At 38.3% G+C, this 27,348-nt stretch overlaps 1 protein-coding gene across 6 annotated transcripts in view; it reads left to right on the forward strand.

The window, feature by feature from the left end:
• The window catches only part of st3gal3b (ST3 beta-galactoside alpha-2,3-sialyltransferase 3b), a 212,856-nt gene that overhangs the window by 167,700 nt on the left and 17,808 nt on the right, over positions 1–27,348 (forward strand). For all 6 annotated transcript variants that reach the window (XR_009821308.1, XM_062022256.1, XM_062022255.1 and 3 more), the window contains 2 exons: positions 475–621; positions 11,452–11,598. Coding sequence is in view for 5 of the 6 variants with exons in the window: in XM_062022256.1 (XP_061878240.1) it covers positions 475–621; positions 11,452–11,598 (294 nt within the window). In the remaining variant the exon portion in view is untranslated. The remainder of the gene's footprint in view (positions 1–474; positions 622–11,451; positions 11,599–27,348) is intronic.

Below are 27,348 nucleotides of genomic sequence, written 5' to 3' on the forward strand. Positions count from 1 at the left end.
TAAGTTCAGAATCGTAACGAGGCCTTTTAGATTTACCAAGGTCTGACATGTTTAGTAACTTTACCAGTGGCCGTAGCCGGACGAAGAGGGCGGTGCGTAACTGGCAACCTGGATGTGACACACTGACGAACTTTCTAATTGGTCAAACGATGGAGGGTGAGACATCAAAATGAAAACAATAACAAGATTTCAGGGCTGTAAATAATTTTTGAAATGAGCATATCCCAGCTGAACTACTGTTATCAGTTATAGAGGTATTGGAAAAGAACATGATTTATTAATGCCTTTTGACATATCAGGGCCAATTAATGATGACTTGACATGAAATTATTACATATAGCTCCTTTAAAGACAAAAAGCCTTTCAGCGTGCTCACTAGAACTGTTGTCAGACGCTTGTTAGTTCTTTGTATCCTAATGTTATTTTGTAATGACACACATTTTTCTTATTTTTCCGGGTTCGACCACACCCCAGCGAGGAACAGAGGGTTTTTGGAAGTCCGTGGCCCAGCATGTGCCTCGTGAGCCCAGCGAGATCAGAATCCTCAACCCCTACTTCATCCAGGAGGCCGCTTTCCAGTTCATAGGCCTGCCTTTTAACAACGGCATCATGGGAAAAGGGGTAAGACGCATGCAGGCACACACTTGCACCCTCACCGTGAGCCAGCAGTTAAGAATTACCAGCATTAGGCTCGGAAATTGGCCTTCAGCAGGACAGCATCGGGAATTTGTTGAGGTTCGACAAAAAGACTTGGCCTTCCTAAAGTGATTCCGAGTTGGCACTCGGTGGAGACCAAAATGCTCTCACCTGGCACGAGCAGGAAGCAAACAAGTGGGAGAAAGTAAGAGAAATGTTAATGAATCAATCAGCACCTTAACTCCGTTTGAGTAACTGCTGTTTTCATTGCTGATCATTTCTACTACTGGCAGTGTTTTGTCGTTAGCCTAAACCGCTGCCAGAAAAATACGTTGCATAGTCTTCATGTCTTGTGAGGAATTTTTGTCACGCGGCCAAATATCTTTGCAAGTGACATGCTCTTTAACTGTTTACCTTTTTGCTCCAGGCTAAAGGAGCTGTTTGCAACTTGCTCAGAGTTACATTTTTCAAAGCAAACAATATAACTGCATTGGCAAGCTTCTGTTACTGTTAGTTGTTTAACACAGTGGTTCTCAAATGGGGATACGCGTACCCCTGGGGGTACTTGAAGGTATGCCAAGGGGTACGTGAGATTTTTTTTAAATATTGTAAAAATAGCAACAATTAAAAAATCCTTTTATGAATATATTTATTGAATAATACTTCAACAAAATATGAATGTAAGTTCATAAGCTGAACATCAAATCAAGTAGGCTATTCCATTCATTACCATAAACCCAGAGTTTCCCCCATGCCATGATGGTCCAGTGTTTCCCATAAACTGCCAAGATACCTGTGGCGGTGGGGGCGTGGCTATGGTCGTGGTCACCATGACATCATCGAGTAATTTGCATAATTTACTACAATGATATGATTTTCTCTAAAAAGGCTCAAAAAATGTATACTTACTAATTAATAATAGCAGTTTTGTTTTAAACGTCCATCCATTTTACAATATAATTACAACACTTTATGTACATATTTATATACAGATTTGAACAATAAGTTATTCACTGAAATATATTTATTAATTGTGGTTCTTACAAAAAATATATCTTATAAAATATAAAAGCTAAAATGTCTCTTAAAGCTCTGCCCCTTTAATTAGTGCATACTAAATAATTTAACTTTAGCCTACTACTACAACCATATTATTTACCAGCAACATAAAGTGAAACAGAGGCAGAGGTGTCCTGCCACAGTCAGTAACAAATAAACAGAAAACAGTAGTGGTCAAATACAAATAAGGCAACAAGAGAAGTATCCTACACTTCTCTTTTGTAAAGTAAATCAGAACAGCCGATATGGGCATCTACATCAACTATATGATTTGCCTGAGAAGCTGGAAAGGACAAAAAAATAAAATAAATAAAAAATAAAATACTTTTTTTTAAAATTTGTGGCAGACGTAATTCTTTTGTGGCGGGCCGCCACAAATAAATGAATGTGTGGGAAACACTGTGGTCTGACCCTCACTAAAATGTCTGTCAAAAAGAACTGTGAAAAGAAATGCAACAATGCAATATTCAGTGTTGACAGCTAGATTTTTTGTGGACATGTTCCATAAATATTGATGTTAAAGATTTCTTTTTTTGTGAAGAAATGTTTAGAATTAAGTTCATGAATCCAGATGGATCTCTATTACAATCCCCAAAGAGGGCACTTTAAGTTGATGATTACTTCCATGTGTAGAAATCTTTATTTATAATTGAATCACTTGTTTATTTTTCAACAAGTTTTTAGTTATTTTTATATCTTTTTTTCCAAATAGTTCAAGAAAGACCACTACAGATGAGCAATATTTTGCACTGTTATACAATTTAATAAATCAGAAACTGATGACATAGGGCTGTATTTTACTTCTTTATCTCTTTTTTTCAAACAAAAATGCTTTGCTCTGATTAGGGGGCACTTGAATTAAAAAAAAAATTCACAGGGGGTACATCACTGAAAAAAGGTTGAGAACCACTGGTTTAACAGAACACATTTGTTTTAATCTTGTCTATATCAGTGATTCTTAAACTGTGGTACATGGGCTCCATCTAGTAGCACGTGGGCTTCATCTAGTGGTACGCCCAAAAAAAATCACTTACCGTATTTTGAGGACTATAAGGCGCACTTAAAATCCATTTTTTTCCTCAAAACTCGACAGTGCGCCTTATAACCCGGTGGAATATTTCTGGTTTTTCTTACCGGCCTCGAAGCAATTTTATTTGGTACATGGTGTAATAAGTGTGACCAGTAGATGGCTGTCAAACATAAGAGATACGTGTAGACTGCAATATGATGGCAATATGACTTGATTTCTTTGGTTAATCCGTTCCATAATTTAATTCCACATACTGATATACTAAAGGTTTTAAGTGTTGTACGAGCATACAAATGTTTTAAATTAGATTTTCCTCTAAGGTTATATTTCTCCTCTTTTGTTGAGAAGAATTGTTGTACATTCTTGTGTAGCAGGTTATAGTTTGCTTTGTACATAATTTTAGCTGTTTGCCAATGCACCAAATCGTTGAATTTCAATAATTGGGATGTAATAAATAAAGTGTTTGTATGTTCTCTTTATCCAACATTATGTATTATTCTAATTTATCTTTTTTGTAACACCGTTAATGAATGAAGTGTACTTTTGTAGTTATTTCCCCATATTTCTACACAATAACTCAGATATGGTAACACTAGTAAGCAGTAGAGAATATGAAGTGATTTTTGGTTTAGAACATGTTTTGCTTTATTCATTATTGATGTGTTTCTTGCTACTTTATGTTGTATATTTTTTTACATGAGATTTCCAATTCATTTTATCATCTATTATTACAGCCAAAAATGTGTTCTCTTTTACCCTTCCAATATTTACTCCGTCTATCTGTATTTGTGTTTGACTTTCTCTTCTACTGTTACCAAATAGCATTATTTTAGTCTTACTGAGATTCAAAGATAGTTTGTTTTTGTCAAACCATCTTTTAATTGTTTTGTTTTAATATAAAAAAAAATTATTTAAAAATGCGCACCGCCACAATCAAATACATTAAGGGTAAACCCTGGACATATCAAGCCGATGAGCTCCTGCATTGCCTCTGAGCTGGTGAAAGTTAACTCTAAAGGTGGGAAATTTTGGCCACTTCAAGATTTGATTACGATTACGATTCAGGAGCTATAATTCAATTAAAAATCGATTATTTACCGTATTTTTCGGAGTATAAGTCGCACCGGCCAAAAATGCATAATAAAGAAGGAAAAAAAACATATATAAGTCGCACTGGAGTACAAGTCACATTTTTTGGGGAAATTTATTTGATAAAACCCAATACCAAGAATAGACATTTGAAAGGCAATTTAAAATCAATAAAGAATAGTGAACAACAGGCTGAATAAGTGTACATTATATGAGGCATAAATAACCAACTGAGAACGTGCCTGGTATGTTAACGTAACATATTATGGTAAGAGTCATTCAAATAACTATAACATATAGAACATGCTATACGTTTACCAAACAATCTGTCACTCCTAATCGCTAAATCCCATGAAATCTTATACGTCTAGTCTCTTACGTGAATGAGATAAATAATATTATTTGAGATTTTACGGTAATGTGTTAATAATTTCACACACAAGTCGCTCCTGAGTATAAGTCGCACCCCCAGCCAAACTATGAAAAAAACTGCGACTTATAGTCCGAAAAATACGGTATGCATCCTTAATGTATATTGATGCAGTTTTACATTTATTTTCCTTTCACTAAATAAGCATTTATCACTAGCAACTTTTAGAAACAGTGCATTTGTAATAATAAATTCCCATCACATGTATTAAATTCAGGGAAATGTGTGCAAAACTGGAACATAAGTGCCCTAAAATAATGGAGCTGGTTGGATCTCTGGCTGCAGTCAGACACATTTTCGAACTGTGTGCATTACTTTATTTACAATAAAAAAATTAATTATCGATTGAAGGTTGCTAATTTATTTTATAATCGTCCATGTCCGAATTGCGATTAATCTAAAAATGTATTAATTCCCCTGCCTCTGGTTTATTCTAGATTATAAATCATGTGCTCTCACTTGTATAGTAGAAGGTTGTAGCCATAAACCGACAAATTGGTCCACTCTGACTTTGAAGTTAGATCCAGAGATGGCGAGAAAGTACTTTGCAGGCACCTTTTTTTTCTCGATCTAAACGGGAAAAAAAATAACCATTTCATCAGTCGGCATCCCAGTGAGAGCAGACATAGTACAGCAAATGAGTATTTTATTATGTTGTAGTTTGTATTTCTTGTTTAGCACTTAGCAATACTGCTACATGATGCTTAGTGTTTCACTATAGCTGGATTTGTTTAGCACACTGCTTCTAACACTTGTAGTCATCCTCCTTATATTCAGGCTCAAAAACATAAGGTTCTGGATCATCATTTGTCCCAAAGTAATCATTGTTGGTTTTTCATGGTCTGCCATTTCATTCATTTTTTTTCATTTATTTATTTATTTCAGGCAATGCCATCAAAAAAAAAGTACAAAGTTGACAACACATAATGTATATAAATTAATATAGTGCAAAGGTAATGTACAGTATGTAATGCATGATTGTCCAGTTTGGCCTGAAAGGGAGTGGGAAGAAGATCATTTATTTAATCCCACCCCCAGTTCTCCATTCAGTGATTATTCCATTGAGTTTCACTGTTACTTTGTTCAAGGATTATAATACAAATGTTGTATCATAGTGGCATTACCATGATTAATAGTTGTTGGTGATGAAGGGAAAAGCGAACGTTGTGATGCGTCTGTGAAATGAATACGCCGGCATATGCTTAAAATGAGCAAAATACATAAATAGCGCGTATTATGAATGTTACTACGTTGATGGATGGAGGTCTTTTAGGCGGAATGGAGCAAGTCACTCCATTGTTAGCTGACTTTTGCCAACATTTATTTACGAGTTAGAATGCATAAAACAAGAAAAAACATGTTCTTGTCTTGCATAATAATGATTGGGAACGATAGGCAAAATTCCCATTTCCCTTGGTGTCGACGCCACCATTGTATGGATGGATCAACCTTCTTTACATGCGATGTACTTCTGGCTGACACATCAACATTTAAGATCTGTTAGGTTATCCTCTTCAATGTTTCCCATAAACTGCCAAGATACCTGTGGCGGTGGGGGCGAGGCTATGGGCGTGGTCACCATGACATCATCGAGTAATTTGCATAATTTACTACAATGATATGATTTTCTCTAAAAAGGCTCACAAAATGTATACTTACTAATTAATAATAACAGTTTTGTTTTAAACGTCCATCCATCCATTTTACAATATAATTACAACACTTTATGTACATATTTCTATACAGATTTGAACAATAAGTTATTCACTGAAATATATTTATTAATTGTGGTTCTTACAAAAAATATATCTTATAAAAGCTAAAATGTCTCTTAAAGCTCTGCCCCTTTAATTAGTGCATACTAAATAATTTGACTTTAGCCTACTACTACAACCATATTATTTACCAGCAACATAAAGTGAAACAGAGGCAGAGGTGTCCTGCCACAGTCAGTAACAAATAAACAGAAAACAGTAGTGGTCAAATACAAATAAGGCAACAAGAGAAGTATCCTACACTTCTCTTTTGTAAAGTAAATCTGAACAGCCGATATGGGCATCTACATCAACTATATGATTTGCCTGAGAAGCTGGACAGGACAAAAAAAAAAAAAAAAAAATTTATTTTATTTGTGGCGGACGTAATTCTTTCGTGGCGGGCCGCCACAAATAAATGAATGTGTGGGAAACACTGCTCTTTCTAGACTCTTATTCATCTACTTGTTAATTTCTGCTTACTTGTTGTAATGCGGTTTCATCTGCATTTAAATTTCAACGATGCACATATTTCTTGGTGGTGCTTCAGCATGCCTGTTCCTGGTTGCTCTCGGTATGTAACATGTGCGATACTTGATAAAGATACTAAGAGAGGCATTTTTTGCAGTAATGGAGGTGATTATTAACAACTTAGGGGATTTTCCCCACATTGTTTAGGACAGTGTTTTTCAACCTTTTTTGAGCCAGGCACATTTTTTGCGTTGAAAAAATCCGGAGGCACACCACCAGCAGACGTAATTAAAAAACAAAACTCAGTTGGCAGTAAAAACTCGTCGCAATTGTTGGGTATGACTTTAAACCAGGGGTGGGCAATTAATTTTTACCGGGGGCCGCATGAGCAACCCGAGCACTGCTGGAGGGCCACATCGACAATTTTTCAATAAAATTTTGCTCAATATTATTTTTGATATATACCGTAAGATAAATAATAATAATAATAATTAATAATAAAAGTAATACTTCAACATAGTGTGTGTAACAGCATTCCATGACTAATATAAATAAATTAACATTAATAATAAATGACAGTAAAATAAGCACACGTATGACTGAGGAGTCATAGTGTAACTTTGTGTGGTGTTTGAGTTGTCCGACTTTTTGTGTGGCCATAAACGCACCAGTGGTTTAGTGCTATGCGTGTTGGTGACAGATAACAAGTTGGTTTTGGCCTGGTTTGTACGGCAGAAAATGACTAGTTTTTCGAGATAGAAGTGTTTTACTTATGTTTTTGGTGTGGTTCTGGCCGAATATAAACAGTTTTCCCCAATAAAGTGATCGATATAATTCCTGGCCTCGAAGCATCTCGATAGACGTTACAATAATTGAACGGTGTTCAATTGAACGGTGTTGACGAACACCGTTAGGGCCGCTTGTTGTCACTGTCACTCAAAGTTGCATTGCAAAATTACATAGAATAAATATGTTTATTTTGTTTAGAATTCAGATGGGATTTGATTTGGTGCGCGGCATATATTTGCTGCGCGCAGCAGACGCTAGCAGTGCGCAATTGCGCAGGCACGCACCTTAGAGGGAACGTTGCATGGCAGTCCATGTCTTGTTGGAAACACGCCATTCTTCATCAACTTTTCTCTTTTTAGCGTCACGGGTGTAAACCGTGCATCACTTGTCGCTGAATGTGCACCTTCACTCGCAGGTTACACACGGACACACGCCCATAAAGAATAATTTTCAAAATAAAAGCAGCACAGTTGTATTGCGCGCACGACATAGATGTTTTTTCAACTTTATTTTGTAATTAATGATTGCAGCTGTTCACATTCACTCACAATCACGCACACGCATACGTCCACACGGAAGTAATACAAATAACGATTTTCAAAACAAAAGCAGCACCGTTGTATTGCACACTCGACATAGATACTTTTTAAAATTTATTTTGTAATTTATAATTGGCCTCACGCGGGCCGGACAGGGACGCACAAAGGGCCGGATGCGGCCCGCGGGCCGCAGAATGCCCAGGTCTGCTTTAAACCATAACCAAGCATGTATCACTATAGCTCTTGTCTCAAAGTAGGTGTACTTATTTGGAATTTTTTGCTGTTTTCCTGTGTGTAGTGTTTTAGTTCTCCTATTTTAATGGCTTTTTCTCTTTTTTTGGTATTTTCCTGTAGCAGTTTCATGTTTTCCTTTGAGCGATATGTCCCGCATCTACTTTGTTTTAGCAATGAAGAAGATTTGAGTTGTTTTTATCCTTCTTTGTGGGGACATTGTTGATTGTCATGTCATGTTCGGATGTACTTTGTGGACGCCGTCTTTGCTCCACAGTAAGTCTTTGCTGTCGTCCAGCATTCTGTTTATGTTTACTTTGTAGCCAGTTCAGTTTTAGTTTCGTTCTGCATAGCCTTTCCCTAAGCTTCAATTACTTTTCTTAGGGGCACTCACCTTTTGTTTATTTTTGGTTTAAGAATTAGATACCTTTTTACCTGCATGCTGCCGCCCACTGTTTCCGACATTTACAAAGCAATTAGCTACCGGCTGCCACCTACTGATATGGAAGAGTATTACACGGTTACTCTGCCGAACTCTAGACAGCACTGACACTCATCAACAACACATCATTTGCAGACTATAATTACTGGTTTGCAAAAAATATTTTTAACCCAAATAGGTGAAATTAGATAATCTCCCACGGCACACCAGACTGTATCTCACAGCACACAGTGGTTGAAAAACACTGGTGTAGGAGATACACAATTAGCTGCGAGCTAGTCAACCTGGGGGCTCAAAAATGAATACAATATTAGAGGGGTTCTGCGTTTGTGATCGGCAATAAAAGGAATTGATCGGCAACGGTAATCGCACACTTTTTCATGAAAATCGGCTGATGCTGATCGATCTGCACGTTCCTACTCTGAGCCATTGATTTATGTGGCTGACCCCTGTATCGCGTTTGTCCTCACACGCGCACATCAGGGTTTCTCCTAAACTGCCAAGATACCTGTGGGGGCAGGGTTACGGGCATGGTCACCATGCCGAGTAGTTTGCGTAATTTGATATGATTTTCTTTAAAAAGGCTCAAAATATGTATACATACATTCCAAAACAAATGTTCTTATGATTTAGTATTATATATATATATATATATATATATATATATATATATATATATATATATATATATATATATATATATATATATATATATATATATACATATACATATACATATATATATATATATATATATATACATATACATATACATATATATATATATATACATATATATATATATATATATATATATACGTGTGTATATATATATATATATATATATACGTGTATATATATATATACATATACGTGTATATATGTATATATGTGTGTGTCTATATATATATTTTTTAAAAAAATTTTTTGTATAATTTTGCCGTATTTTCAATTGTAGCTTCTTTTTGTACTTTGACATTTTTTCAAGTGTTTCCAGACTTTTGACTTTTGACTTTTTTTTATTAAAAACTGGCAAATCTAGCACCTTCTTCTGGTGTTATTATAGAATGTACTCGTGTTTAGAGAATCTTAACTTCCGTCCCTCGATGTCCCTGACGAAAGAGGCGAGCTGCAGTGAGCATGACAGCACACTTGCTTGGCACTGCTGCTCCAGTTGGACTTTTTCTCCTTAAAAGCCGCCACTGTCCCCTTGATATTTGCACATTTTGTTCTTGACAGTCCGCGGGTATATCTGCAATGTATATAAAAATTACATCCACATCACAGACATGCTGACAATGCTCCAGACAATGTTTGTTTACATCCGGCTTCGGTAGCGTGGTTTTCGGTGATCAGTCTTTTTCCGGTGGTCAAGTTTTCGGTACATCACTTGTCATTAGTGCACAATTAATAGGTTATATATATCAATTCATATTGTAATGACCAGCTAATGTTGATATTTTGTGTTTGTGTGGTTTGGATTCAATTTCAGTTTTCCCATGTTTGCAAACACACCGTCCGTGCCTGAAAGGTGATTAGCGAAGAGTGAGGAAGTGTTTCTGAGGAAGCGGACTCACGATACTTAAGTGTTTGCATGGGAGGTAAAACCTGTTGGAATTAGATTTAGGCTTAGACTTAGACTTCCTTTTTATTGTCATTCAAATTTGAACTTTACAGCACAGATAAGAACGAAATTTCGTTACATAAACTCATGGTAGTGCAGGATAAAAAAGCAATAAGGTGCATATATAAATAAATAAATATATATAAATAATATATATAAATATATATATAAACTAAATAAATATATATAAATAAATAAATAGATTACTGTACAGATAAATATATTGCACTTTTCCACATGTGTCCACGTTTATGGATGTATGTTATATTGTCTTTTTTATTCTAGCGAGTTAATCCATTTTGGGGGAAGTTGAGGGGATAATTTAATTATGATGCGTTCAAAAGTCTTACGGCCTGATTGTTGTGCCGTTGTGCAAATTGTGCCGTTTGTTATCATGAGATTGGTAATAAAAGTTACAAATAGCGTCGGACTCTGTGATTTCTTCTGGGGGCTACACTATTTTATATTTAATTTGTTTCCTAGTAAAAAAACAAATAAATATAAATAAAAATGCAATGGCGGCGCGCCACATTCAGTTACATTAAGTGGAAACCCTGCACTTGTTTGTTGTGTGCGTGCGTACAGAATTATGTTTAGCAGGAAACAAATGAACATGACAAAATTCTATAAATGAACAAGAGGGGACATGAGTGTTGTCCTGTGGGGCCCTCAGAACACCCCTTCATGAACCCAACATGTGTTCAACATGTGGGCATCTGGTGGGAGAGTGTGTGTGTGTGCTCATTTGTATTAGCACATTTGTGTTTCTGAGTGTAGCATTGTTGTCTCATGCAGTACAGATGGCAGGGTTTTAGACTCTGCTCTGGTGTTTTTGGCCCCTCTAGCCTTTTCCCATCTCCTTTTTTGACCATGGTACTGTATGTTTATGTATGTGCAAATGAATGAGTGGGTTGATTGGTTCTGTTTAGCTTGCTAGCATGTGCAAATTAATCTGTATTAGAGCTCGCAGTAGGGGGTTAGCCAGCTGCTGGTTCAGGTCCACCTACCCTGAGGGCTGCAAATCAGGGTAATGATTTAAATGGGGCCTCCCTGCACTCTTTCTTCTTTTAAACAAAACACACACACACTCTGTACCCCCAACCCTCTCTCCCGCGACCTGGGGCAGCCTAAGGCGATTAGGAAGCACAGTTCAAGCCTGTAGATCACGGTGTGGGACAAGGGGTCACGTCTAACAGGTAACCGTTAATCACCCGGTTTTCAAAGTCACTTAGCGGTGCCCGAGACAGACGCAAGGAAGCGGATACGGGACCGGACCTTTGGGTCCCTCTGCAAGTTTAAGACCGTGACAAGCAAATGACATGAGAGTGATGCAGAACTTCTTTGTGTTTGACTACAGAACATTCCAACCTTAGGCACGGTTGCCATAACGATGGCGCTGCACAACTGTGATGAGGTGGCGGTGGCCGGTTTCGGCTACGACATGAGCATGCCCCACGCCCCGCTGCACTATTACGAGACTGTCAAGATGTCCGCTATTAAGGAGGTAAGTGTCACATCTTTGCGCTATGCACATCCTAGACTAACATCCATCGATCACTGCATTCATCTGTGGTTTATGTACAATTTGTTAACAAGTTATTTTCTAACGTCCCTTAATATTTGCACATTTTGTTCATGGCTGTCCTCGGGTATATCTGCAATATATATCAAATTTACATCCACATCACAGACATGCTGACAACGCTCCAGACAGTGGCGTGTGTTTTGTTTACATCTGGCATCGGTAGCACGGTTTTCGGTGGTCAAGTTTTTGGTACATCACTTGTCAATAGTGCACAAATAATAGGTTATATATATTTATTCATTTTGTAATGCCAAGCTAATGTTAATATTTTGTGTTTGTGTGGTTTGGATTTGTCAGTTTTTCCCATGTTTGCAAACACACCGTTCGTGCCCTGAAAGTGATTGACGGAGAATGAGGAAGGGTTGTTGTGTGTCCGAGTAAGTGCAGACTCACGAGATAAGAGTGCACGCGAGGTAAAACCTGTTGGAATTGTGCTGTTTGTTATCATAGGATTAATAATAAAAGTTTAAAATAGCGTCTGACTTTGTGATTTCTTCTGGGGGCTACAATATATTATGTTTATTTTGCAAGTAAAAAACCTTATTTTCAAGGTGTGGCGGTAAAAAAAAAAATGCAATGGCGATCGATTATCCATCGATGGGTAATCACTGCATTCATCTGTGGTTTATGTACAATTTGTTAACAACTTATTTTCTAACGTCCCTTAATATTTGCACATTTTGTTCATGGCTGTCCTCGGGTATATCTGCAATATATATAACGTTTACGTCCACATCACAGACATGCTGATATGTGGCGTGTGTTTTGTTTACATCTGGCATTGGTAGCGTGGTTTTCGGTGGTCAAGTTTTTGGTAAATCACTTGTCAATAGTCCACAAATAATAGGATATATGTATATCTATTCATTTTGTAACGCCTAACTAATGTTAATATTTTGTGTTTGTGTAGTTTGGATTTAATGTCAGTTTTTCCCATGTTTGCAAACACACCGTCCATGCCCTGAAAGTGATTGGCAAAGAATGAGGAAGGGTTGTTGTGTGTCCGAGTAAGTGCGGACTCACGAGATAAGAGTTCACGGGAGGTAAAACCTGTTGGAATTGTGCTGTTTATCATAAGATTGGTAATAAACGTTTAAAATAGCATCTGACTTTGGGATTTATTCTGGGGGCTACAATATATTATGTTTAATTTGCAAGTAAAAAACCTTATTTTCAAGGTGTGGCGGTAAAAAAGAAATGCAATGGCGATCGATTGTCCATCGATGGATAATCACTGCATTCAGCTGTGGTTTATGTACAATTTAGAAACAAGTTATTTTCTAACGTGTAGTACCCGCATATGTGTGTGTTGGTTTTCAATAGGGATGTAGCGATATCAAAATACCATGGTAGATTATCACGGTTTTGAGGCCACAGTACGATGTGACTGTGCTATATGTCCCAAAAGAAGACTGCCTGGCGCAGTTGGGAGAGTGGCCGTGCCAGCAACCTGAGGGTTCCTGGTTCGATCCCCACCTTGTTCCAACCTTGACACGTCCGTTGTGTCCTTGAGCAAGACACTTCATCCTTGCTCCTGATGGGTCGTGGTTAGGGCCTTGCATGGCAGCTCCCGCCATCAGTGTATGAATGTGTGTGTGAATGGGTGAATGTGGAAATAGTGTCAAAGCGCTTTTGAGTACCTTGAAGGTAGAAAAACGCTATACAAGTATAACCCATTTACCATTTAAAACTGCCATAGTGCAGTGATTCTCAAACTGTGGTACGTGTACCACTAATGAATCATTTGATTAAAGTACAATGTTTTAATGCGCAAGCTGTTTTGCGCGTAGTATTTGGATCTGTGTAGATCAAACCCAAAGTGTGCAGGTCAATGTAGTCTAACAAACACACACTTCATCTGGTACAATACACTTTAAAGGCCTACTGAAACCCACTACTACCGACTACGCAGTCTGATAGTTTATATATCAATGATGAAATCTTAACGTTGCAACACATGCCAATACGGCCGGGTTAACTTATAAAGTGACATTTAAAATTTCCCGGGAAATATCCGGCTGAAACGTCGCGGTATGATGACGTATGCGCGTGACGTAGTCAGTTAAACGGAAGTTATGGTACCCCGTAGAATCCTATACAAAAAGCTCTGTTTTCATTTCATAATTCCACAGTATTCCGGAAATCTTTTGCAATTTGTTTAATGAACAATGAAGGCTGCAAAGAAGACAGTTGTAGGTGGAATCGGTGTATTAGCAGCGGACTACAGCAACACAACCAGGAGGACTTTGTTGGAGAGCAGACGCGCTAGCCGGCGACCTCACCTTGACTGCCTACGTCTCCGGGCCGCCAAACGCATCGGGTGAAGTCCTTCGTCCTTCCGTCGATCGCTGGAACGCAGGTGAGCACGGGTGTTGATGAGCAGATGAAGGCTGGCTGGCGTAGGTGGAGAGCTAATGTTTTTAGCATAGCTCTGTGCGGTCCGGTTGCTAAGTAGGCTTCAATGGCGTCGTTAGCACAGCATTGTTAACCTTCGCCAGCCTGGAAAGCATTAACCGTGTATTTACATGACCACGGTTTAATAGTATTGTTGATTTTCTATCTATCCTTCCAGTCAGGGGTTTATTTTTTTTGTTTCTGTATGCAGTTAAAGCACGATGCTATCACGTTAGCTCGTAGCTAAAGCGTTTCGCCGATGTATTGTCGTGGAGATAAAAGGCACTGAATGTCCATTTCGCGTTCTCGACTCTCATTTTCAAGAGGATATAGTATCCGAGGTGGTTTAAAATACAAATCCGTGATCCACAATAGAAAAAGGAGAGAGTGTGGAATCCAATGAGCCAGCTTGTACCTAAGTTACGGTCAGAGCGAAAAAAAATATCAATCAATCAATCAATGTTTATTTATATAGCCCTAAATCACAAGTGTCTCAAAGGGCTGTACAAGCCACAACGACATCCTCGGTACAGAGCCCACATACGGGCAAGGAAAAACTCACCCCAGTGGGACGTCGGTGAATGACTATGAGAAACCTTGGAGAGGACCGCATATGTGGGTAACCCCCCCCCCCTCTAGGGGAGACCGAAAGCAACGGATGTCGAGTGGGTCTGACATAACATTGTGAAAGTCCAGTCCACTGCATTCTAGTCCGTCACTCTAACGTTCCTCGTCCACAAATCTTTCATCCTCGCTCAAATTAATGGGGTAATGGTCCGAATAGCTCTAGCTGCGTTGAAAACGATAGGAAAATATGAGGGAGTGAACAACTGACAACGTCACGCTACTTCCGGTAGGGGCAAGGTTTTTTTTTATCAGAGACCAAAAGTTGCGAACTTTATCGACGTTGTTCTCTACTAAATCCTTTCAGCAAAAATATGGCAATATCGCAAAATGATCAAGTATGACACATAGAATGGATCTGCTATTCCCGTTTAAATAAAAAAAATTCATTTCAGTAGGCCTTTAAATATCATAGCAAGGTTTTGCCTCTACCTTCACTTCTCTACATTTTAACTGCTGGCCTGGGAAGCACACAAGTATGGCCCGCGAGTTTAGTTAAAAAAAAGTAGCAGATACTGACGTATTGGCTGCAAATTCCAAAAAGAGAATCTTAGACTCGCTTTTTGGCAGTAGGTCCATAAAAACAGCAGAGTTCCTGTTGTATGGAGATGGCTAGTTTTTCTAATGGTGTATAACTAAAGAGACAAAAATCTAATTTCCACTGCAGAGGTCGCTGGTTCTCAGGAATATACAAAATAAGGAGTCTGGCCCCTGGTCTTGACTTTCTGGAAATGTGGCCCCTAAACTATTTAGTTGAACAGCTCTGCTATATTTTTCATATCACGCACTGTGATTAGGGACCCATCATTTGTGGGGGGCCAAGTTTCCATGAAGAATGTGCATGTGATATGTCAATTAATGAATGACAGTGCTTTATATGACATTTTACCGCAAAAGTATTCCTAGCCCCTGCCTGCTCCATCACTAGCCAAGTGTACATGGACAACAGTTATTTAATCTGATCATCATTGGGATTAGACTGTTCCTGTGTGCATGGACCCTAAAAAAATATCTTGATTATGACGTGCATTTTCATGCATCACACCTTAAAATGGAATACTTTACTTTGACATGCGCAGAACCTAACTTGAATAGAAATGTGTGTTATTATTTGTGCTATGGCGCCATCTTTTGGACAAGTTTGCTCACTGCAGGTGCTGAAGAAGCAATAGACTTCCACTGTTATCAAACATGTCTTCGTGCATTTCTGCTTGTCCGACCTTATCACGATATTTATTTATCTTTTTTTTGTTTCCTTCTGTTCACTACTTTTGTTTTACCTCTCTTTTTGAATTGGAACCTTTTATGTTGTGATTATGTACGGGTGTCGTCTTCATGTTTCAACATTGTGTGTATGTGTTTGAGGCTAGCAATTTGCACTTGGAGTAACTGTAATGTCTGCTTGTTCGACGTTATCAAGGTATTTATAATTTTTTCTTTCTGTTGACTGCTTTTGTTTTACCTCTCTTTTTGAAATGGAGCCTTTTATGTTGTGATTATGTACGGGTTGCGTCTTCATATTTCAACATTGCATGTGTTTTAGGCTAGCAGTTAGATCTTGGAGTAGCTGTAATGTCGTGAATAAAACAGCTCGTTAAGACAACTGGATCCCTTCTTTTATTGTTACATCAACACATTGTTTTTGCTAGTCTCGTTTTAAAGCAACAAAGTCAACAGTACGTAATGCTACTTCTGTACATGTTGAATGTGGGAGACAGCAGCAAGACGATCACTTAATTCTGAGACTATTAAATGTCGTCCCCCTCTGCCACCAAAGTATATCTGACATCAAAGACATGCGCAGTAAGGATCATTCTAACCCAAATTTCAGAAGCTGTGTTTTCATGCGCTACAATCCGAATTACGGGACGGTATAGCTCGGTTGGTAGAGCGGCCGTGCCAGCAACTTGAGGGTTGCAGGTTCGATCCCCGCTTCCGCCATCCTAGTCACTGCCGTTGTGTCCTTGGGCAAGACACTTTACCCACCTGCTCCCAGTGCCACCCACACTGGTTTAAATGTAACTTAGATATTGGGTTTCACAATGTAAAGCGCTTTGAGTCACTTGAGAAAAAGCGCTATATAAATGTAATTCACTTCATTTAAATCACTCGTCTCGATCGGAATGACATTTTGATCCAAACGTGTGATCGGGTCAGAATATTCCGAATGGCGTGTTTACACAAAGCATTTTTAAACCGGTTAGGCTTCAATCCAATTCAATGTGTCCATGTGCAGATAGCTAGTGATTATATTACTATGGCAAACTTTCTTGGATATTATTAATTGATCCCGTGACTCCGTGTTAGTGCTGGGCTGCTAAACAGACCTCTCTGTGCCAGGAATAGGGTTGCAAAATTCCGGGAATATTCAAAGTTGGAAACTTTCCATGGGAATTAACAGGAATATATGGGAATTAATGGGAATAAACATTGAATGCAACATGCTAGATCTTGCAGCATGAGTATTAGCTAAAACAACCTGATTTAATGCAAATGCAGTTGAATTTCAACCCTGTACTGTGCATTCCTCCATCACATGGGCAGTGCATTCTTCCATCACATGCACAGATAATTCACAGCATGCTACACACTACAGCAGAGCTATTGAGGCCACACTAGTCCAGTCAGGTAAGTTATGATGATATTACTGGGGTAAATATATTTGATCTATGGTATTTAAGTTTAATAGAGGTGTAATTGCTTGTTACTGTATGACTGTATGCTACTCCAGCAGACTTCCACTCAAGCTAGCTAGCTAGCTAGCTGTTCCTGTACTTGTTAAATGATTTTGGGGCCAATATCTCTAGCTAGCTAGGTTTATGTACCACCACAGTCTCATAATGAACCGGAAATATTTCTCCGTTAGCCGTGATGCTAATTTTCTCTATGTTAAATCCCATTCATTTATGCTAACAACGTTGGCGATCTGAATTTACCTTTTTTTGTGATCTGTAAAGTTCAACTAGCAAATACTAAATCAAAACGTGTAGTTTCCTTGGCCTTCTGTTCTGCTAGCCGTTCTGTTGTCATACAAGAATGTAGGTTATAGTTTGATTTAGCACGCTGATTGAGTGTTCATGTATTCATCTAGCTTATTTCTATTCATTTGTCCATCAGTAATATTTTTAAGGACTACTCCAATTGTTTAGCGGACTATTTATATCTGTGTGTGGCTTTATAAATAAAGTTGGTATGGTATGGTATTGCATTAGTGTTTTATAAGCTTCTCATCTTATTCTACAGAATAAGATGGTCGGTGTCCAACTTTGAAAAATAAAAAAAAGGTCAAAATTTCCAAACTTCCCAAGCTTAACTTCCCGTGGTAAATTTCCGGAAATTTACCGGAAACTTTCCACCCATTTGCAACCCTAGCCAGGAACATATCCAACTTTGTTTGAAATATGTTACATTTTAAATTTTGCACAAAAAAATATTTTTAAAATAATTAAAACTATTTCCCATTTTTTTAGATGTATTACGAAATATGCATCAAATTAAATTTAAGTTGGATTAAATGAAAAATAATTTTACGGAAGAAAAATTATTCAAAAAATGTCATGGATGTGCCTCAGTTTAGTCACAAATGCCACGCAGTAATCAAATCATAATACGCCAAATGAGTGACGACTAAAACAAATAGCAATAGTGTTCATACTGATAATGAACTACACTGCAGATGTGTTTACTTTCATTATCTCATGTTGTAAATGATCTATGTTGGTGTTTATTACTGACAGGAATTCTCTAAAGCTGCATATGGCGATTCTTTTCTTTGTCAGCAGCTCTGAGCATCATTTCTCTGGCCAGTGTTTGAAAATGGTTGAAAAATGAGTCTGCCAAATAAAAGGGCCTGGGTAGTTCTCACTCGATGTAGGACCACGCTAGCAACGTGCTAAATCACCCTTTATCTTCCTTCTCACACTGTTTACTCTGCCAGCAGCCATGTCGCCGTAGTGCTGATGGGTGTAAACCATGAACGCCGTTTGATGATAACCTCCCTCTAAACTCCCAGTGAGACGTCGGCGTTTATTATCATCTTCATCAACGCTGTCATCGTCGGCCATTCGTTGTGCGTGCCAGTCGTTTGGTCCTCTGAGCTCAGATAATAAAGTTGATCAATAAAGATAAAGAAAGAGTCTGTTTTCTCTCAGGTGATCGTGTTTCAAAGACTACTCGTCACTTGACAAACTATACAAAACTGGATGACATTTTAGAGGATTAATTACTTTCTTCACAAAAGGGGTTACTTAACATTTTCATTTGCACAGCATTCTTTGCTAGGCTAAACATAAAATGTGATCAGTAGGTTTAGATCAAGGGTCGTTCAATTACGTTTGTCCAAGAGCAAAAAGTAAATATATATACACTACCGTTCAAAAGTTTGGGGTCACCCAAACAATTTTGTGGAATAGCCTTAATTTCTAAGAACAAGAATAGACTGTCGCATTTCAGATGAAAGTTCTCTTTTTCTGGCCATTTTGAGCGTTTAATTGACCCCACAAATGTGATGCTCCAGAAACTCAATCTGCTTAAAGGAAGGTCAGTTTTGTAGCTTCTGTAACGAGCCAAACTGTTTTCAGATGTGTGAACATGATTGCACAAGGGTTTTCTAATCATCAATTAGCCTTCTGAGCCAATGAGCAAACACATTGTACCATTAGAACACTGGAGTGATAGTTGCTGGAAATGGGCCTCTATACACCTATGTAGATATTGCACCAAAAACCAGACATTTGCAGCTAGGAATAGTCATTTACCACATTAGCAATGTATAGAGTGTATTTCTTCAAAGTTAAGACTAGTTTAAAGTTATCTTCATTGAAAAGTACAGTGCTTTTCCTTCAAAATTAAGGACATTTCAATGTGACCCCAAACTTTTGAAAGGTAGTGTATATATGTATCTTTCGATATAGTGATAAGACCGTATTTCCCAAAATATTTTTCCATACATTGGCCATATATAATAATAATAATATATTTTATTTTTAAAAAGCACTTTCCATTGAGTAAACAACCTCAAAGTGCTACAGTGTATTAAAAACAATAAAAAGATAATTAAAATAAATAAAAATAAAAACTAGAACAGCCTAATAGCTAGAACTTGTATGCATTTTTAAAAAAAAAAAAAAGGTTTTTAAGCCTTTTTTAAAAGCATCCACAGTCTGTGGTGCCCTCAGGTGGTCAGGGAGAGCGTTCCACAGACTGGGAGCCGTGTAGCAGAAAGTCCGGTCTCCCATTGTTCGCAGCTTTGTCTTCGGAGGTTGGAGGAGGTTAGCCTGTCCGGAGTGGAGGTGTCGTGTGGAGGATTTGGGGGTGAGTAGTTCTTTGAGGTAGAGGGGGGCATTTCCATGGAGGCACTTGTGAGTTAGTAAGGAGACTTTGTATTCATTCCTGAGTGGAACAGGAAGCCAGTGAAGGGATTTGAGAATTGGTGTGACATGTCAAAGACCAAGGAGCTGGTCATTGACTTTGGGAGGTCGAGTCCAAGGTCACAACCTATTGTGACCGAGGGAGTCGACGTACAGACCGTGGACTCATTTAAGTACCTCGGGGTGTGAGTGGACAATAAGCTGGACTGGACTGTTAACACGGACCACTTGTACAGGAACGACAGAGCAGGCTGTACTTCCTGAGGAGGCTGCGCTCCTTCAACATCTGAAAAAAAAACCTCTTGTGGATGTACTACCAGTCTGTGGTTGCCAGTGTTTTGTACTACATCGTAGTGTGCTGGGAGGGCAGTACATCTAAGAAGGACAGCTCCAGACTGGAGAAACTGATCAGGCGGGCCGGTTCTACGATCGGAATAAAACTGGACTCACTGGTGACGGTGGCAGAGAAGAAAAACTAGTGAGCATCCTGGATGATGTCAGTCACCCTCTGCGTACCGTTATCAGTAGCCAGAGGAGCCTGTTCTGTGCTAGACTGCTTCATCCCAAGTGCAGGACTAATAGACTAAAAAACTCTTTTGTCCCACACGCCATTAGACTGTACAACTCCTTTCTGGGGGGAGGGAGGTACTAGGCGTGCCCTGCCTCGCTGTCGGTCTGCCAGCCACGCCTCCCCACACGGACATCTCTACAGATTAGTGCAGTGTTTTTCAACCTTTTCTGAGCCAAGGCACAATTTTTTCATTGAAAAAATCCCGAAGCACACCACCTGCAGAAATCATTAAAAAACTAAACTCAGTTGACAGTAAAAAGTCGTTCTCGCAATTGTTGGATATGAATTCAAACCATAACCAAGCATGCATCACTTTAGCTCTTGTCTCAAAGTAGGTGTACTGTCACCACCTGTCACATCACGCCGTGACTTATTTTGAGTTTTTTGCTGTTTTCCTGTGTGTAGTGTTTTAGTTCTTGTCTCGTGCTATTATTTTGGTGTTGAATGTCATGGCATGTACGGATGTACTTTGTGGACGCCGTCTGCTCCCCCCGCTGTAAGTCTTTGCTGTCGTCCAGCATTCTGTTTTTGTTTACTTTGCAGCCAGTTCAGTTTTAGCTTTGTTCTGCATAGCCATCCCTAAGCTTCAATGCCTTTTCTTAGCGGTACTCGCCTTTTGTTTATTTTTGGTTTAAGCGTTAGATACCTTTTTACCTGCAAACCATCGTCGTTGGTACGGACATCTACAAAGCACTTAGCTACCTGTTGCCACCTACTGATATGGAAAAGTATTACACGTTTACTCTGCTGAGCTCCAGACAGCGCATTTGCGGATTATAATTACTGGTTTGCAGAAAATATTTTTAACCCAATTAGGTGAAATTCCATAAGGATATAGTATCCGAGGTGGTTTAAAATACAAATCCGTGATCCACAATAGAAAAAGGAGAGAGTGTGGAATCCAATGAACCCTTGTACCTAAGTTACGGTCAGAGCGAAAAAAGATACGTTCTGCACTGCACGCTAGTCCTTCCCTTTGACGTTCCTCATCCACGAATCTTTCATCCTCGCTCAAATTAATGGGGTAATCGTCGCTTTCTCGGTCCGAATCTCTCTCGCTGCTGGTGTAAACAATAGGAAAATGTGAGCAGTCCTTCCTCCGGTGTCGTCACGCTACCTCCGGTACAGGCAAGGCTTTTTTTTATCAGAGACCAAAAGTTGCTAACTTTATCGTCGTCGTTCTATACTAAATCCTTTCAGCAAAAATATGGCAATATCGCGAAATTATCAAGTATGACACATAGAATGGATCTTCTATCCCCGTTTAAATTTAAAAAAATCATTTCAGTAGGCCTTTAAACCACTGGTTGGACGTACTTATGTGGGCAACAATATCCCTCCTCATATACGCTATGTTGACACATTAGGCAATTCAGAAATATGCTAAAATCATGGCTACTTGAGTCAAACTTGTGAACTTCATATCATCATGAATGTATCGTATTTTTGCTGCTTTGTTGGACCTGCCAGCTGCCAATGTACCCATGCCTGTGTGTGTTCATGGTGCTGTTATAGCCTAATGTATAGTGCTTGTGTTGATTGTTGCCGTGGATGTGAGATAATAATCGTTTGACTGTTTTAAGTAGGCTGTTAATGATTGTTGTTTTAATTGTATATTGTCTGCTCCTGCCGATCTACATCTTGCCCAGGCGCTATGGTTGGAAACTAGCTCTGTAGCTAAAACCTGCGCATTTACATCAATGTCGATCAGTGTGCGTTGTCCCTGTTAAAATAAACTAAAAAAAAATGGAGAAAAAATTAAACAAAGACACAACGGCCGTCACTAAGATCGCGAAAGCTGGATTTGAACAAGGCACCCTCAAGTTTCTGGTCAGCTGCTCTGCCGTCTGACCCACACGGCCCAAAAAACAGCCATGTTCCATGATTTTCACAGCCCCAAAAAAGGCGTCATGGCAAAACCGGCCTCCTGGTTAAATTAATCACACAGTTACAACAAGGGGTTTCCAAAGTTTTTAAATTGGGGGCCGCAAAAGGCAAAAAAATGTTTGGTCGGGGGATGAAAATTGACTTCATGTACACTACCGTTCAAAAGTTTGGGGTCACATTGAAATGTCCTTATTTTTCAATGAAGATAACTTTAAACTAGTCTTACTTTTAAAGAAATACACTCTATACATTGCTAATGTGGTAAATGACTATTCTAGCTGCAAATGTCTGGTTTTTGGTGCAATATCTACATAGGTGTATAGAGGCCCATTTCCAGCAACTATCACTCCAGTGTTCTAATGGTACAATGTGTTTGCTCATTGGCTCAGAAGGCTAATTGATGATTATAAAACCCTTGTGCAATCATGTTCACACATCTGAAAACAGTTTAGCTCGTTACAGAAGCTACAAAACTGACCTTCCTTTGAGCAGATTGAGTTTCTGGAGCATCACATTTGTGGGGTCAATTAAACGCTCAAAATGGCCAGAAAAAGAGAACTTTCATCTGAAACGCGACAGTCTATTCTTGTTCTTAGAAATGAAGGCTATTCCACAAAATTGTTTGGGTGACCCCAAACTTTTGAACGGTAGTGTATATATGTATATATATATATGTATATATTATATGTGTGCATATATATATATATATATATATATATATATATATATATATATATATATATATATATATATATATATATATATATATATATATACACAGTGGGGCAAAAAAGTATTTAGTCAGCCACCCATTGATTGTCAATGGGTGGCTGACTAAATACTTTTTTGCCCCACTGTATATATATATATACAGGTATATATATATACAGGCCTCAAATGTGTGTGTATATATATATATATATATATATATAATATACAGGCCTCAAAGTTTACCTTTTTAAGGTCAAGGCAGGAGGGCTCATATTTTAGGGCACCAAGGCAAACATTTTCATTTAAGGCAGGGGCTCCCAAGCTTATATGTGTGTGTGTGTGTGTGTGTGTGTGTGTGTGTGTGTGTGTGTGTGTGTGTGTGTGTGTGTGTGTGTGTGTGTGTGTGTGTGTGTGTGTGTGTGTGTGTGTGTGTGTGTGTGTGTGTGTGTGTGTGTGTGTGTGTGTGTGTGTGTGTGTGTGTGTGTGTGTGTGTGTGTGTGTGTGTGTGTGTGTGTGTGTGTGTGTATATATATAACACAGCTGAGATAGGCTCCAGAGCCCCCCGTGACCCCAAAAGGGACAAGCGGTAGAAAATGGATGGATATATGTTCTCAATTATTTTGATAGTTACCTGTAACAGCTATTAAAACAACAAGGTAGTAAAGTAAAATGACAGCTTCAATATGTATTTTCTTATAATTGATTTATACAGTCGTATAAAATGTAGCTATAACTTATCATATTACAAACACAAACAAAAATAATGTATATAATTACATTATATATACAAACATTTAAACACATTATACATGAATTTATCTGAAAAAAACTTGGGCATAATTTCCCCCCATATATATATATATATATATATATATATATATATATATATATATATATATATATATATATATATATATATATATATATGTCTTAATTAGATTATCCAAAAAAAATAGTGCTCGATACCGTGGTAGAGCGTAATATGTATGTGTGGGGAAAAAATCACAAGACTATTTCATCTCTATAGGCCTGTTTCATGAGGGGTTTCCTCAATCATCAGGAGATTTCCTCAATCATGGAAATCATCTCCTGATGATTGAGGAAACCCCTCATGAAACAGGCCTGGTAGTCTTGTGAATTTTTTCCCACACATACATATATATGTGTATATATATATATATATATATATATATATATATATATATATATATATATATATATATATATATATATATATATATATATATATATATATATATATATATATATATATATATATATATATATATATATATACAGTAGGGCAAAAAAGTATTTAGTCAGCCACCCATTGACAATCAATGGGTGGCTGACTAAATACTTTTTTGCCCCACTGTATATACATACACACACACACACACACAAGTATATGATATACAAATAATAAAATGTCAATAAATTGATAGACTGTACAAGCACCCCCCTCGACCTCGAAAGGGACAAGCGGTAGAAAATGGATGGATGGATATATCATATAGTATATAACCTAACTTGTAGTGAACTTGAGTAAAGTTGTGTATAAACGAATATACAACACGCCATGCAATTTTCATTCCATTATTGTTTACATCAGCGACTTATGTTCAACCTTTACAAAAAAGTAAACAAATCCACACGTGTTCCACACGTGGTCGTTGACAGCCACGAATCAAAATAAACATTCACGACACGATACAGCACGTAGACTACATGGTCGACTAATTTAGCACTCCATTAAAACTATGAAATTAACCTATCTAAAGAAGTTGTGTTGCTTGCTACATTTTTTCCTAACAGCCTGTAATTGTTCATGTTTTCTTTTTTTGACTCGTTCCTACTCGCCATTTTGAGAGCTGCCTGACCTTAATTCACCGAACACTTGACGCCCTCCCAGACCCTGATGCAGCTAGTGTATCTCTCGGGAAAAACTCTGCTGTTCTTGCCATCGGTTTACCTTTGACCCACGCTTCCAAAATGGCTGTGAATGAAAGAAGAAAAGTCATGTCGGGGTGTTTTTATCAATTTATTCGCCAAAACAATTACATGACAATTGTCCCAAAAAAAGTCAAGGGCGGTCGCGGCATGGTGGTCCATGGTGGTCCATGGTGGTGAATTTTAGGGCATTGCGGCAAACGGCAAGGGCGATCGAAACAGTTGCCGTGGTTAATTTGAAGCCCTGTATATATATATATACACACTATATTGCCAAAAGTATTTGGCCACCTGCCTTTACTCACATGTGAACTTGAAGTGCCATCCCATGGAATTGTCCAAAATGTTTTGGTATCCTGGAGCATTCAAAGTTCCTTTCACTGGAACTAAGGGGCCAAGCCCAACTCTTAAAAAACAACCCCACAGCATAATTCCTCCTCCACCAAATTTCACACTCGGCACAATGCAGTCCGAAATGTAGCGTTCTCCTGGCAACCTCCAAACCCAGACTGGTCCATCAGATTGCCAGATGGAAAAGCGTGACTCATCAGTCCAGAGAAGGCGTCTCCACTGCTCTAGAGTCCAGTGGCGACGTGCTTTACACCACTGCATCCCACACTTTGCATTGGACTTTGTGATGTATGGCTTAGATGCAACTGCTCGGCCATGGAAACCCATTCCATGAAGCTCTCTGTATACTGTACGTGGGCTAATTAGAAGGTCACGTGAAGTTTGGAGCTCTGTAGCAACTGACTGTGCAGAATGTCTTTGTCAGTTTACGTGGCCTACCACTTGGTGGCTGAGTTGCTGTTGTTCCCAAATTCTTCACTTTTCTTATAATAAAATTGACTTTGGAGTATTTAGGAGCGAGGAAATTTCACGACTGAATTTGTTGCACAGGTGGCATCCTGTGACAGTTCCACGCTGGAAATCACTGAGAGCAGCCCATTCTTTCACAAATGTTTGTAGAAACAGTCTCCATGCCTAAGTGCTTGATTTTATACACCTGGCCAAGTGATTAGGACACCTGATTCTCATCATTTGGATGGGTGGCCAAATACTTTTGGCAATAAAGTGTATGTATACACCTTGTTTACTTCCGTGACGACCTCAAAGTTTTGTAATCAATCAGAAATTTCAAGCAGCTAAATTGCGCCAAACATGGATAAGTCTGGAGAGTGTTTTGCATCATGCATTGCAGAGGATTTAAACGGGTGTCATTTTGAATTATGTGTTGTGTTTGGACATTTATTTGTAATTTGCACAAAGCTCAGTGAGCAGGTTGTTGTGTGTGTTGACTTTTGCGTTAGTTTATTTGCACCATGAGTGGGAACGGTTTTTTGGATTGGGTCATATATCAAAATGATGTGCTGTTTTCACTTCAAAGTGCAATTCATGGTCATCAACCTCAATTACTCCCACTGTCCACTTGAAGGCGGCATAATCGCAGCAATTATACAGGCAGATATTTCATATTAAGGCAGTGTTTCCCATAAACTGCCAAGATACCTGTGGCGGTGGGGGCGTGGCTATGGGCGTGGTCACCATGACATCATCAAGTAATTTGCATAATTTACTACAATGATATGATTTTCTCTAAAAAGGCTCAAAAAATGTATACTTACTAATTAATAACAGTTTTGTTTTAAACGACCATCCATCCATCCATTTTACAATATAATTACAACACTTTATGTACATATTTATATACAGATTTGAACAATAAGTTATTCACTGAAATATATTTATTAATTGTGGTTCTTACAAAAAATATATCTTATAAAATATAAAAGCTAAAATGTCTCTTAAAGCTCTGCCCCTTTAATTAGTGCATACTAAATAATTTAACTTTAGCCTACTACTACAACCATATTATTTACCAGCAACATAAAGTGAAACAGAGGCAGAGGTGTCCGGCCACAGTCAGTAACAAATAAACAGAAAACAGTAGTGTTCAAATACAAATAAGGCCACAAGAGAAGTATCCTACACTTCTCTTTTGTAAAGTAAATCTGAACAGCCTATATGGGCATCTACATCGACTATATGATTTGCCTGAGAAGCTGGACAGGTAAAAAAAAAAATATATATATATATATATATATATATATATCTATTTGTGGCGGACGTAATTCTTTCGTGGCGGGCCGCCACAAATAAATG

This window comes from Entelurus aequoreus, linkage group LG16, assembly GCF_033978785.1.
Source record: "Entelurus aequoreus isolate RoL-2023_Sb linkage group LG16, RoL_Eaeq_v1.1, whole genome shotgun sequence".
Taxonomy (NCBI): Eukaryota; Metazoa; Chordata; class Actinopteri; order Syngnathiformes; family Syngnathidae; genus Entelurus; species Entelurus aequoreus.